Source organism: Corvus cornix, chromosome 4A (assembly GCF_000738735.6).
Source record: "Corvus cornix cornix isolate S_Up_H32 chromosome 4A, ASM73873v5, whole genome shotgun sequence".
Classification (NCBI taxonomy): Eukaryota; Metazoa; Chordata; class Aves; order Passeriformes; family Corvidae; genus Corvus; species Corvus cornix.
The window spans coordinates 20,412,227-20,426,485 of record NC_047058.1 but is presented as its reverse complement, the minus strand read 5'-3'; the positions used below and the strand labels follow the sequence as shown (position 1 = coordinate 20,426,485).

General features: G+C 36.0%; 1 protein-coding gene across 6 annotated transcripts in view; it reads left to right on the top strand.

The window, feature by feature from the left end:
• Positions 1-14,259, top strand: part of RPGRIP1L (RPGRIP1 like) — a 42,007-nt gene that overhangs the window by 24,654 nt on the left and 3,094 nt on the right. For 4 of the 6 annotated variants that reach the window (XM_019288117.3, XM_019288115.3, XM_019288116.3 and 1 more), the window contains 7 exons: positions 174-325; positions 1,780-1,863; positions 5,632-5,791; positions 6,881-7,008; positions 9,769-9,952; positions 11,074-11,158; positions 13,144-13,277. In XM_019288117.3, the coding sequence (XP_019143662.3) occupies positions 174-325; positions 1,780-1,863; positions 5,632-5,791; positions 6,881-7,008; positions 9,769-9,952; positions 11,074-11,158; positions 13,144-13,277 (927 nt within the window). Of the gene's footprint in view, positions 1-173; positions 326-1,779; positions 1,864-5,631; positions 5,792-6,880; positions 7,009-9,768; positions 9,953-11,026; positions 11,159-12,119; positions 12,941-13,143; positions 13,278-14,259 lie in introns of those variants that run through there. The other 2 variants (XM_019288118.3, XM_019288119.3) reach the window with 2 other exon arrangements.

The window sequence follows — 14,259 nt, the reverse complement described above, 5'->3', positions numbered from 1 at the left end:
TGTTTCTATCATGAACTACAGATCTCACATCACGAGCACTGTCACAATGCATAGGCACAGTCTTTAATTTGTGGCTGTTCTATTCTATAAATCTTTCTTTGTGGTTTTTCCTAGCTTTTGACGAGCCTTAATGTTGAAAAGAAAATTAATGCAATCTCTTATTTCTTCCCCAGGAAAAACAGGACACATTCAAAATTATGGTACCATAGAATACTGGATCAGGTTACAAGTTCCTATGGACCAAGCTATTATTCCCTACAGACAGAGGTCAAAGGCTCTGGGATATATAACACCCAGTTTTAGGGAACATGAACAACCATCCCAGGTATGTTTGGGTCTGTACTTGACAGAGAGAATTGCTTCATGGAGAAGAGCAGCTTCAGGGTGACCTAATAGCAGCCTTCCAGTACCTGAGGGAGCCTAGAAGAAAGATGGAGAGAGGCTTTTTACAAGGGCATAGGACAAGGGTGAATGACTTCAAACTCGAATAAAGTAGGTTTAGATTAGAAGGCAGAAATTCTTCATACAATCATAGAACAAGCTGAGTTAGAATGCACCCATCAGAATCATTGAGTCTCACTCCTGGCGCTGCACAGACACCCCAACAAATGCTCCTGGAGCTCTGGCAGCCTTGGGGCCATGACCATTCCCTGGGGAGCCTGTTCAGTGCCCGACCACACTCTCTGTGGAGAGAACCTGTTCCTGATATCCAGCCTATCCCTCTCCTGACACAGCTCCAGCCGTTCCCTTGGCTGGCGCAGGTTGCCCAGAAAAGTGTCCAATCCCTGGAAGTGTCCAAGGCCAGGTTGGACAGGGACTGGAGTGCCTGGTTTAGTGGAAGGTATCCCTGCCCATGGCAGGGGATTTGGGACTAAATCTTAAATTCCCTTCCAATCCAGGCCATTCTGTGATAGTTTTGATAAAATAAACTGTTCAGTTGTTTTCTTTTTAAGTTCAAATAGCTTAGGTCAAGTCTTGATACGTTCAAAGTGCAGTAAAGTTAAAGATTCTTGAACTGGGAAATACGTTAGCAGTTTTTCATATAAAGAGATCAAGAACCAGTTGAATTATACCTTGCCTAAAGAGGCAAAGTCTTAAACTTAGTTACTTGTTTTTACTCAAATTGTCACTAGAACATTTGACATTATTGTATTTCATTTTCTTGAGCTGTAGGTGACAGATGTTTTACTGTCATACTCATGAATGTTAAACCAACTAGATGTCGGATCAGTAGAATGGGTGAAGCAGTTGTTCAAAAAGGTCTTGACGTTCTTAGCGTTGGAGTATTGTGAGACTGAGATTCCTTCACACTGGGTTTTTTTACTGGGTTTTTTCGCTGGATATTGAAGAGAATTTTGACAATATAATTCACTGTACAATCACATTTAAATAAGGGTCACAGAAAAAGAAGAGGCTTTCAGACATCTTTAACAGTTGTTTAAGAAATAAAAGCAAACAGGTTGAAACGTATAAATTAAAATACTAGAGTTTTTAGTGAGCGCTTTTTTTTACCTAAGCTGCTTAAAATACTCTATGTCTATGTACTCTATGTAACTCTAATGTTTTACATTATTCCAAAATGTAAATTTATACTAAAATCTCAATTGGTTCCATGTTGTAATCTGAGAAGTATGTTGTGTATGAATTCTGCTAAATCATGTCCTTTTATAATTTAATTTAGTGCCAATAGATTTGGCTTTGAAAAAAATTTTGGTTCCTCATAATTTACTGTAAAATAAGATGGTAATAGATGATCTTCAATATATTTGTTTATTGCAGACACCACCACTCAAAATGAAGCAGCGTTCAGCTCAAGCACACAAGAGAGTCTCTTTTCTGGATCTTAGTACAATACAGATGGCAGTAAGTTCTAAGTATTTTTGTCATGCATGTTGAAGCATGAAAGGCTACTTATGGCTCAGTATGGGCAATTTGTAGAACTAATAATCAAGAACAGTGGATTATTTTAGCAGCACAGTCCTGGGATGTCCCAGGCAATGACTGATAGCATAGTACTGCATATAGGTGAGAGACGCAATGCAGGGATATTTGTGTGACTCCCTCAGAACTGCTTGATATCCTCCACAGTTTACAAGCTTCAATTTGCATTGGCTTATGGCAGGTTCTAACAGGACCAATCAGCTCTCTCTGCACTGTGTTTCTCAGCTCTCTGCATTATTCAAGTGTCTTTCTACAGTGTACCACTTGCACCACATATAAATGGCTCTACAGAAATCAGCTCGATCCAAACAGATCCTGAGTCTTGGGCTAATGAGATACACAATTTGACACAGTTCAGAGTCACCTCTAAAATGAAGTTTATCAGCTGAGATTGCACACATTCTGAAAATGATTATACTTCTGAACTTGGGATATGCTGGCATTTGTACATCCTTCCAGAGTCTATGAGAGTCTGCATGAAACTAATTCAAATGTATTTGCTACACTGTGTAAATTTTCATCTGAAATAATTTGCGTTCAGAGAACTAAGAACAGGCTGTGTTTAGTCTTTTAATTAAATCCAGTATGTAAAGGTAGGTTCTTCAACAGGTAATTACAAAAGGTTATTATTATATATTATATGTAATTATAATATTAATAATACTGCACTAATTAAAAACTAGTTGTGGATTTTATTTCCTTTCGTAAATTACTTGATTTGATTTATTTTTTGAAAGGTTAACATCAATTTTCAGTTAACAGGTTCTGTTACTGTTTAGTTTACTGTGACTAGAACTTTGTTGAGAGCTATACAGTATAGACTGGAAATAAGAATTGAGTCGATCTGTTGCATTTATTAACTTTAAAAAACAAAAAGTCAAATGTTGGGGAATATAATCTTTTGAGAGCTTAGATATGAAAAACTGAAATGTTAGCCAGATAGTTACACGCACAAAATATCTTCAGCTGTCCAAACAAAAACTTCTCAAAGTTTGGCTATTTTTCACAAACTAAGATTTTCTAAGTGAGGCAGCTACTTGGTCTCCATGAGAAGTCTTTGTTGCTCAGTTAGCAGCTCCTCTAGCTGTTTAAAAAATCTAAGCTAACTGTCTGGTTAGAGACAAAGGTACGGTTAGGCCTAAATAATGAAACAGCTGGGCCTTCTCTGATATCTAAGTCTTGTGATGAAATGGCAAGAGAGTGTCCATGCAAGAAAAACAGAAGTTTGACAGATTAAAATGGGAAGTCTGTTTCATTTTTCCGTTCGTTTTCTGAATAGCAGAGAATCTAGTTCTTAATAAAAGTTCTTATCAACGTAATACATGCCAAAGTAAACAGCTCTTCTCAGAAAAGGAGACTCACTAAAAAGTGGGATGAATGGCTTGACTCACCCAAACCGCTTGTAAGAATTGTCCAGCCTCATACGTAGAAGCTATAACAGAGGCTAGAACCAGTTATGTTAACGCAGGGAGGCGAAGGAGGACGTCGTTTCCTGTCCAAATGCTTCTCCACCAGTAAATTTATACCTACTTTGTATACTAATTGTCTACTATATACTAAAGGCTTCCACTTACTTTATTCCTAACTTAGGGCTCTGTATTTGAAAATAATACGGAAGTACATTAATATTTAAGAAGCAATTCCATGGGGTTCACTACAATTACAGTAATGACTCAACTATGGATTTGAAATAGTAACATTCATATCAAAATCAATTCACACGCACACAGGTAAAATTATGTGCAGGCCTGTGTGTGTAAATTTAGCTATCAAAAGTTCTTGGGTTCAGTGAAATACTTGCATCAAACCCCTTTGCGTTTCCCAGCTAGCAAGGCTTGCACCTCGAAGAATGTGAAGATGTGTGGTATCAGCCTGGGCCTTGCTGCCAGTGACAGTCTTTCAGGTATCGCAAACTTGAGGGTTTGCAAGCTCTGAGAGGCTCCGCTCGGAGCGGGCAGTGTAGTGGAGCCACTGCTGTCCAGGAGAGCTCAAAGGGTCTCAGGACTGCTGTTTATAGGGTTGCAAGATGATTGATCTTGGTCAGCAGTTTCCCTCCTGGCCAAAACCCAAGTCAGTCACTCCTGGTCTTTTTTCCCCAACGTGCAGCAGCAATAATACCATTACGCTTGGGCTACAATTCAGGTAAATGGTTTACCAAGGCTGAAAGGGACAGTTGCTTATCCTTTGTTTCCCACCTTGGTTGGGGAGCTGATGTTTCTGACTGTTCCCACTTCTACCATGACAGAGCTCCTGGTACGATCTGGCGGTGCCTCACGGTTTAACTGGTAGGATCAAGAGACACTTCACTACTCAGCTGGTTCTGTCAAGGCTTATAAGGCATGTCTGAGATCACAGAGCAGAACTGAGGATGATGTATTTGTGGGTGATGTAGGAGGGATGCACCACCACAATATGTAGCATTTCAAGGAGAAAAAAAGTATTACATATTGTAATTTGTACTGGCCCAATTGGTTGTGAAAGTAAATTGTGGCAGATTGGCAGACTCTAGCTTCTAGTGGTATAATGCTATATTTAATCACTGGCTCTTATCTTCCTTTTGCTTTTCTACTTCAAAGCTCATCTGGGGCTTTGATTGAGAAAAGTCTCTCCCTGACCACATCAGGTGGTATTGGTCAATTAGAGTAATCAAAAAATGTTCTCTTTGAAGCTTTCATCCACAAAGTGTAACTCTGTCACTGAAGGAAATTAAGAAAAATGGCCAAACATTGTGTAAAACACAGTGGTTGTGACACATCTATAGAAAGGAGGAACGTAAGACACATAAAGTCGGTTTTCTATGACTTGAAAACTTCTAGAATAACTTTGATTTGCAAAACAAGGCTCTAGTCTGCTTGGTAACATTGCTTAGCTTTGTGTGGCTCCAAATGTGTTAGAATAGAAATAATTCTTCAGGTCCAGTTTTGGAAAACCCAGATGTTCTGTGGACAGCTGAAAGTTTTTTCATGGATTCTGAAGGTGGGAGGTGAAGCACCAGCATCTCTGTGAAAAATTCAGTCCTAGAGGAGAATTGTTGGATAATAAATAATGCGCAGGCAATAAAGCACTGCAAATTGTCATGCGAGGTGCCTTGTCTCTAATGCAGTATCCACTGATGAGGTATTATTCTGTGTAATAGAACTCAAAGAGAAAGAAAAGAATAAGGTTACTTCAGAATACGTTGTGCACTAAAGATATTTTGCCTTAGATGACAGGCTTGTACTGTGTAGCAAAGCGGATTCTTTTTTTATATTGTATTAGTTTGCTTTTGAGACAGAAAATACTGTATCATTTAAGTTAGAATTGTTAACCGAATACGGTGGTGGTGGTGTTTTCTGTGTATTTTGGTGTTTTTTGACTGAGTCTTGTAGAACTTGTAGAAAAAGATGAAATATAAATTAATCTGGAAATCAAACAGGCTATATATATGTTGACAGGTACAAAACGATTATATTAGTTAAATTCTCACAAATACAGTTAGGTAAATGTCTTTCTGCTGTATATCAATTTTATGTTACAGCAGTTGACACTTTCTCATTGTTTCCTGCACTGCATAAGCAATACAATTGTTTAAAGGCTCTGGATAATGAACGTGGGCCATAACTTTTCAAGTTTTGAACTTTAATAACTTCTGCTATTCAAGGAGTGTTATAAATACAGTAAGTTTATCTTTTTCTTTATCATGTGGTACAGGAGGCTAAACAGCTATCAGGTGACATGGTGAAGGAGATGGCTGAAGAAATTCAACAGGAAAAGGAAGAGCTCTCTCATCTGTCAGAGGAGCAGTTGGCTGACCAAACATTGATTACTTCTAGAGATGAGACAGAAATAATTGAAGAATTGGAACCAGAAGGTAGAATTCATTGTTATTAATAAGTAGCTGTATTTTCTGAAAAAAATCTGTCTCTTTCCATTTTCATAAGCGTTCCTTACTAGTTGTGGAAGCTGCCTCATTATGAGAAACTTCATGACAGAAATTATATTCTGGTGTACTTTACAGCTGAAGCTAGGTGGTGGATAACATGCGTTTTCTTCCCAAATGGAAACCGTATTGTAATCGATTGCAAAAATCTGATATATGACTTAAAATATTAAAGGAAACCTGGCTTCTATTTTAAATGTCTTTATATTCTCCCTTAGAACTATGCTGTTCCAAAGACTATTTTAATGAATATGCTCCTTTTGTCTGGGGATAATAGCCAGTGCTGATATCAGAAATCCTTTCAGACAGTGAGAGGGCTAGTATGCCATATCACATCTTTGACAAAAAGTTGTTAGATTTATTAAGAGATTATAAAAGCCACGTCATCATGTTCCACCTCTGAGCCTAAGCTGTTTATTATGGCAATAACCAAGTCCATGATACCAAGTTTAAAATAAAAGCAGAAGCAGAATGCTAAAATTTTATGTTTAGTTGTTTGCAGCTTTTGCGTAAGAATTCATTAGAAAGATTGGAAAAACTTGCTGAATGTCGATGTTGAATACCAGTTGTCTTTATAATTTGCTTCATGGAAAAAAATGCTCTAGAATGTTCCAGAAAATAATGCACCTGCATACAGGACTACTTTTTTTACTAAAAAAAAAAATGGTGCATTCTTCTTTTACATATGCATGGTATTAAAGGAAGTCAGAGGAAATCCACAAATTCAGGCCATATTCTTAAAAAAAGCTAACAGTTGTGCATTACAAGACTTACTCTGTTTGCCAGCTTGCATCTGGAAAACCTTACTATTTTTTTAACAAACCAGAAAAATTACAGATTAGATGACTCTAGAGGTCATTGATTCACAGTGTTAATCTTCTTGAAGGAAGAGAATATTTACCTGGTACTTACTCTTTTTATATTAGAAAAGGAAATTTATTGCTATCAGATTTCTTATTAAGTCTTAGCTGGTGTACAATATAGCAGGGATTACCTGCATTGATTTTTTTTTTTTTTTAGCTCAAGAAGATCATCAAGAGGATGATGCTGTTGAATCAATAAAAACTGACAGTGATGACTGTATTATTTCAAGTCCAGTATCCACAAATATTAAACAGCTGAGTCAGAGCATACATGGCAATTATTTGGTAAGCGTAAGAAAAATATTTCAAGCCAAATGTCCTCTAAGTGTAGCTTTGCTATATCTAACATCCGTTTTCAATGAAGCTGTACCTGTATGGTATCAAATCTCTTGACTTAGTCTTAAATCCAGCAATTCAGGACTTGAAGTCATATATGCAAAATAGCACAGCATAATATAAATTTGGAAAATTTCCTTTGAACAGTATTTCACTAGGATAGTTCTCAAAAAATTTAATATTTCACACTTTTAGATCTAACATTGACTGAACAATCTTAACCATAAAACTAGTACTTAAAATAAACTGCTTTTAGAGTTCTGCAGTGTGATATCCTAGAGGCAGTTTTATTTTTTAAAGTGCTCTTTTCAAGGCTATGTGATATCTTACAAAATAACTAGCAACAAGAAACACGTATGAGGAAATACTGCTCCTTTTGTTTTAAGCTGTAGAAAGTACATCTTAAAGAAGCTACATGCTTTCAGCTCCAGTAGGTTTGTAGAAATGCTGTCACTTACATGTTCTTCAGAAAGATACAGAAGGTACTTTTGAAGATTGTGTTATTTATATGTAAAATGTTAAAAAATTTTCACCTGTAATTTTGAGAACTAAAATGGATACTAATATTAAGTCAAACTATAATACAGTTGCGCTATGCCTTTCTACTCATCCTGTATTTTATTTTATCAGAATGATTTAAGAACAATTCTGAGAGGGTTTTGTATGTAGATTCATTTCAGGTTCATCAATTTCTACATCCCTCCCTCAATCTGTTCTTCTGTAACAATGTGCATGTTTGTGAATGGCAGATAAAACCAGTAAAAGCTATACACTATTAAGGCAACATGTTTGATAAAAGTTGGACTTTAAAAATACGCGTTACTTTACTTGAATTCTTGGGTTAATTATGGAATACAGCAAGTCAAAATTGCTATTGAATTCTTCTTTTTAAATTTGTTTAAGATCAAAAATCACTGCCTTTTATCTTTTGAGATTATTATCCTGCTGGTAATCAAATACTATAAATGAGTTCCGTGATTTTTAGAGATCATTGTGCTAATTATCCTATAAATCTGAGTTGTATGCCAGACTGTTTAAATAATTCAAGATCATACTGGGGTTTTGTTGTATGTTGCAAATTAGACAGTTCATGGTTATTTCTTACATATATTGATCATAAGGTGTATCTAACAGATTTTCCAGTATCAAGCTGTACCAGTTGCTTCTTTATTTTTTCTTCTTGTCTATGATGTATGACTGATCATAGAATACTTCATTTGGTTTCATTTCATTTATAAATTTAAATATGAAAAGCATATTCAAATTGAAGACCATCACTTTAGTGACATTCAGTAGCCGTTTGACTTACTAGATTTTAGGAAAAGTATTTGCTGAAGCCATGTACCTGTATTAGTAGAGACAGAATGGTGTGGAATTTTTTCTGTCATCCTAGTAAAATTTCCATTAAACTGCTGAATAGTGAAAGAATCTTACTGAAATATTGATCCAGATGTGGATTTTTAGTTAAAGTGTCATAGGATACATAATAAAAGGAAAAGTCTTTTGAAAGGAGGGGGTAAAATTGCATCATCAAATACTTAAAGGACTTGACGGCAATGGAAATTGTTCTGTATGGTGGATATTTCTACAATAGGGTATGCATGCTTTTCATTTTTATTAATTTTATAATTTGTTCAGTAAAATGTAAGCTATTTCCATACTAAATAAGAACATTGACTTGAAGTTCTGACTGAATATAGAAAGCTAATCTTTTGAATGTGATTTAATACTTCAAGTGATTTAAGTTTAGAAATAAAAATTGTCAAAATATTTCCATATAGAAGAAATATTTTTAATAAAGTTATGAAAAGAAAGTAAAATATTGAAAAGAAGTAAGTAAAAAAATTTCTACATTTCTGTATCCAGTGTGTTCTGTTTTCTCTTTGAAGAATGTCATTGAATGCTCATCTACATATTCCAGTTTTGAAACCATACTGGTTTTTCTTTCTTCTTTCTTCCCAGAGTAACTTCAGGAAATATTTGTGACTCTTTCTCTTGAGTCTGACATGCCCATTTAAATAAAACTTATTAAAATTTATCTGTACACAAATACTCCAGACTTTGCAGAACAGTATGAAACAGTTTCACGTAAGGAACAGAAAAATGTAATTTCAGTTAAAGATAATAAGAAAAGGTTCTGGTGAAGAACAATTGGGATATTACTTTTATTACTACATGTTAAAATTAACTTTTAAAGGTGTGTTTGATTTACCTAGGAAAGTTCACGATATGAAGTTGAATTCTTTACAAATACTTTATTACTTTACACGCCTAGCAATTTTGTGATTTGATGGATTTTTATTGAACTGTTTGTAGTATAGTCTGCAGTGGGTAGTAACAATTCTCTTTTATTTGGAAAACTTTGGTATCTTGTATTACTGAAAGTATTTTAAGCAGTTACAGGATCACTTTGCTGTGAAGGTAAAAATGATGACAGCTGAAATTTGTGATTCAAATAGCATTTTTACATAAAGATAACCAGCAGACTATGACTACTGCAAAAATATTTTAAACATTGAATGGAAATCAAATCTTTTGCAACAACAGTCTTAGCTAGAAACCCTGGAGCTTTAAATTCTCATTTTGTATATGTCAGTCAGTTTCAATGTTATAAAAAGGCTGATGATTTACATATATGTATGTATGTTTGTGTTAACACTTAAAGAAACAAAAAATAATTTGTATTACGTTTGTTTTGTTTTTAAATAGGAAGCTGAAAAAATCCGGATTAAAATTACATCACTCGGTCTTAGTGAGTCACGAATTACATCAGATGAAACAATACAGCAACTGTTTGTAGAATGCAGATTAAACAATTTCCTTGCAGAGGAGACCCCACTGTCACTTCCAAAACCAACAGGTGGTCAGAGGATTCACTATAACTATAGCACTGGTAAGTCTGATGTATTCCTGAGCAGGCTTGGTTCTTCTCTTAAATAACATAACACCACTACTTGCAAGTATTCAGTGTTCCTTTAATGACAGCTTTTTAATAGGGGAACTGATTCATCCATGTTTGATACTAATACATTGCCAATTACTTCATAATACTTAATATTTATACTTCCACTACTAGCATACATAGAACTATTGTAATAATTTATAATTCTCTTGTTAATTACTTTCCCAGCTATCTCATTGTATTTCAGTTATTCATTAACTTTTTCTTCCTGGTAAAGTTTTATTTCATTTAAGATTCATGAATGCCTGAGTGCTTCAGTCTTTGACTTTTAGCTGAGCATATTCTGGAGTGGGTGAATCAGTTTGCTGTTTGTGACAAACCATTAATACAGACATTCAAATTAAGCATTCTTCTTAAAATAATTTTGTAAAAGTGGCTTTGCAGAAATGGTGTCTCAGTCAGATCTCTAAAATTGCTGCCATCTACAAACCTGATTTTAGAATGCAATTTGTCAAAGAATTCACTCATTTACATCATCCTCTTACTCAGACTATTGGATTGTTCTGTGTGTAGCTGAAAACTGAAATGAATCGGAAATGTCACATCTACCACTGCTATGCTGGCATTGCCCACTTCAGAGGGAATACAGATGACAGATTTTCACCAGTCCATTGGTCTGGAGATTTCTTGTATTGAAATACTGTGGCAGGAAAGAAGGATTAAATTACTGAGGCTGTCAAAAAGGATGAGCACTTTGCCATACATTCCCATTATCTCTAGCTTCTTTAGTGGAAGAAAATACAGTAAATCACTTCAAATACAAAGCAATAAAGAGCCTTGGCTTTTAAAATCATGGCTGCTATTGCTGTTAATAGAAAGTGACAGCTCTGTGACATGCTTAGATGCTGCTTGTATCTTTTTTGGCAGTGTTCATGTAAACCTGCCAGTGACACACCATTAGGTCACATGATTCTAACATTGGATTCTAACACTGTTTTTCTGTAGAAAAGAAGAGGAAATAAATGCTTGTCTTTGTTCTTTTCTTTGTGCTCTTTCTTCTAATAGGTGAAAAACAATTGATAACCAATTACATTAATTTATTCGCTTTGCAGTGATAAATGTGGATAAGGAAGATAATCATGCAGAAAGAGAGTACCTCAAATCAATTCTTCTAAAGCCAGATCTACCTGCTGACAGGTACAGATTAATGCTGAGAACCCCTAATATAGATCTTTGTAAATAATGCTTGTGGTTTGCCTTTTTGTCTTTACTAACAAGGTAACCCTAAGTAGTTAATGCATAACTAACAAGAAAAAAAAGAATTGTTTCAGCTAGAAATGATGCCTGCATTCTGATGTGGCAGCTGGTCTTATTTCTTCTCTGAGGAGGTGCATATGGAATGGAATATTGCAACCTCATCTAATATGTTTGTTTGTTTGTTTAGTGCTGTGGTTTAATTGGGGGGAGGTTGTGTTGTTGCTGGGTTGTTTTAACAACTTTGTTCTACAAAAGAGAGATTCTAGATCCTATCATCATTAGTCTCAAAGTAATGAATTTGAAAAGCACGTTATCTGTGCGATGGTAGAATAGTACATTTGTTCCTTTCTGAATTCAGAATACTAAAAGGAGTCTTAATAACTGCAGAAAGTGTTCCTTGGCCCCAGAATTTAAAAAAATAAAAATTAAAAAAAAACAGTGTATATATATATGGATGTAGCAGACATCTATTATATGAATACATATGAGAAAAATTATAAATTAGACTTGTTCAATTTCATAGTAATAATTTTGTTCTTATTCACTTTTTTTCATTGAGATAGCATGTGCATTACTTGGGGAGAATGAATTACATACTTTTATTATGTTTCTTCTTGAATGTCAATCTTCATTGAAATGGAACAACTATTAATTTAAAGATCCATTTAATTCACAGAAGAGTAGGACACCTGCTGATTGCATTTGAAGTGTCAGAGTCATTTGTAAATCTTATTCACAAATCACTGATTCACTCCGAGTAAGAGAGAGTGATCACTCTTCATTCCACTTCCCTTATTTTGCCATCTGTATTAGGAAGGTTGCTAAACATGTTCTACTAAAGCATGTTCTACTAAGATTTAACAATAATGAGGATAAAATACTCCTTTTTTTTTTCTGACAGATAATTCAGTTGCTAAAGAAATTTCCCTGTCCAACCATCCAGGACCACTCTGGCAGTCACACTTCACCACCTGAGCTGGGACTGAGGTCCCTTTGCAGCTACACCCAACACACTATCCCAGTCAGACCAGTTCCCCTCACCAGCTCCAGCCCAGGTTTCCAGTCGCTGAGTCTGAGAGGTCCCAATCCTTAAAAAAATTTAATTTTGGTGCAGTAATTAAACAAGACAATAACAGTTCAAGTTGGAGCCTCTGAGGAGCAACCCTGAACAAAGGAACCCCTGGGCTTTTGTACCCTGACGGGACAGTCTGAGGGTCATCATCTCCTGCCATGTCCCCGAGTGTCCCGCACCTGGCTGTACCCAAAGTCTGGGGTTTATTGGCTCCTGCTGTGTCTCTGGGTGTCCCTCCCCTGAGTGGGCCACAGGTCCCTGGGCCCTTTGTTTTGCTAATGGATGGCAGTTCACAGCCTCTTGCCTTGGGCTGGGCTCCTCCAGTGCTCAATCTGCAGCTGCTCCTGAGCCACCTGCACTGGATGGATCCCTCAACACCGTGAAAGAAAACAGCTGGTCTGTGTGCTGCAATTTCCCCTATAAATACTTAGATATCTATACTAAATATTTCACAAACCGGAGGTAAAATTAAGGTAAAAAGCAGTGAGCTTTTTCTCAGAACAGAAGCATTTGTCTCTTACGTGTGCCATCATGTCACTACTGTCCCCTGTGTTACTAAGTAGGTTGTTTCCTGCAGTTATCAGAATGTCTGGTTTGGCTTGTGCTGAAATTTCAGTTCTGTATTGAATAAATAGGAAGGCAGAAGCTCATCAGTAGTCCAGTTTCCCATTTTATCGTAGCAAGAGGACCACCAAGAAACAAAATTTGTGGAAAGATTCTGCCCATACACCAAATGTTTCCACCTCTATGCATTTTAAACTTGTAAAATAGTGTGGTTTTTCCTTTTTTATGGTTTGTAATTTGATTTTTGACCCTTTTTGAATGCAAAATACCTTTGTGTGTGTGTGTTTAGCCTAAAATTTACAGTGGTCAGTGATCCCCCAGAAGATGAACAGGATCTTGAATGCGAGGATATTGGGTTTGCTTATGTCAGTTTAAAAGAGATATTCCAGAAGCAAAGAGATATCATTGAGCAAGATATTGATGGTGAGTTTTAAAGATCACTTTCTTGTAAACTTCTGTAGCCTAAAATTTGTTGAATTTCTACTTTGCTTTGCAGGCTTTGCTGTGCAAGTAATTGTTTGACATTGTTTCAGTAAGAAATTCTTTAATACTAACTAATAACTTCCACATTGTTTGCAGAAGTCTGCAAAAATTATCTATTACTGTTATTCCTTAAAGTCTGTTTTAAAAAAAAACCCAAACCAAACAGCATTCTCACCTCATAGTAACTAGTTTATAAAACCTAAGAACTTTCAAGCCATGTCCACTACTATAATTCTCTCTTTTCTACAACATACTTCATTATGGTAGGATGATAAATATATATTTTGTATTAAAATTTGTTTTGTATTAAAATTTATATCACCAATTTGGTATTACTAATGTCTATATTTTATTTGAAATTACGTTATAACCCCCAGAGTACCTTCAAGTCTATTTCCTCCATATGAAACACATATGAGACTCTATATGAAATACTGGTGGTTTTGGTTAGGAATCCCTTTTAGCAAGCACCCTTCTGTAACAGACTGTGACCAAACTCACTGTGACCCATTAGAGCAAGGTGATGTGAGTAGGAAGTGTGGAATCTTCCATTTCCTGGGGTCATAGGATGCATTTTTATAACACTTATAAGAAGATTCAAGAAGACTTTTTGGTCCTTTTGTAGAGAGTGAGGATAATATTCTCCTTGCTCAATTTCCTGTTCCCCATGGCAGCAGGGACATGGTTAACAATGGTGCACTTTTCTCTTCACCTTTTCCTCTCCATCCTCTTTCCCCATTGGGGTGAAGCTCAGTGAAGAAGCTGAAAGCTGAAAGTCACTCTCCTTTCCAGTAAGTGAACTAGTTCGATGACTGGATGCAGAGCACCCACGTTCACAAGGTGCCTTTTGCGGTAGCAAGAGTTCTGGTGAGCCCCAACAGAATGCCAGGCTAATGTGACTTTACCACTTCTACTACTGTGT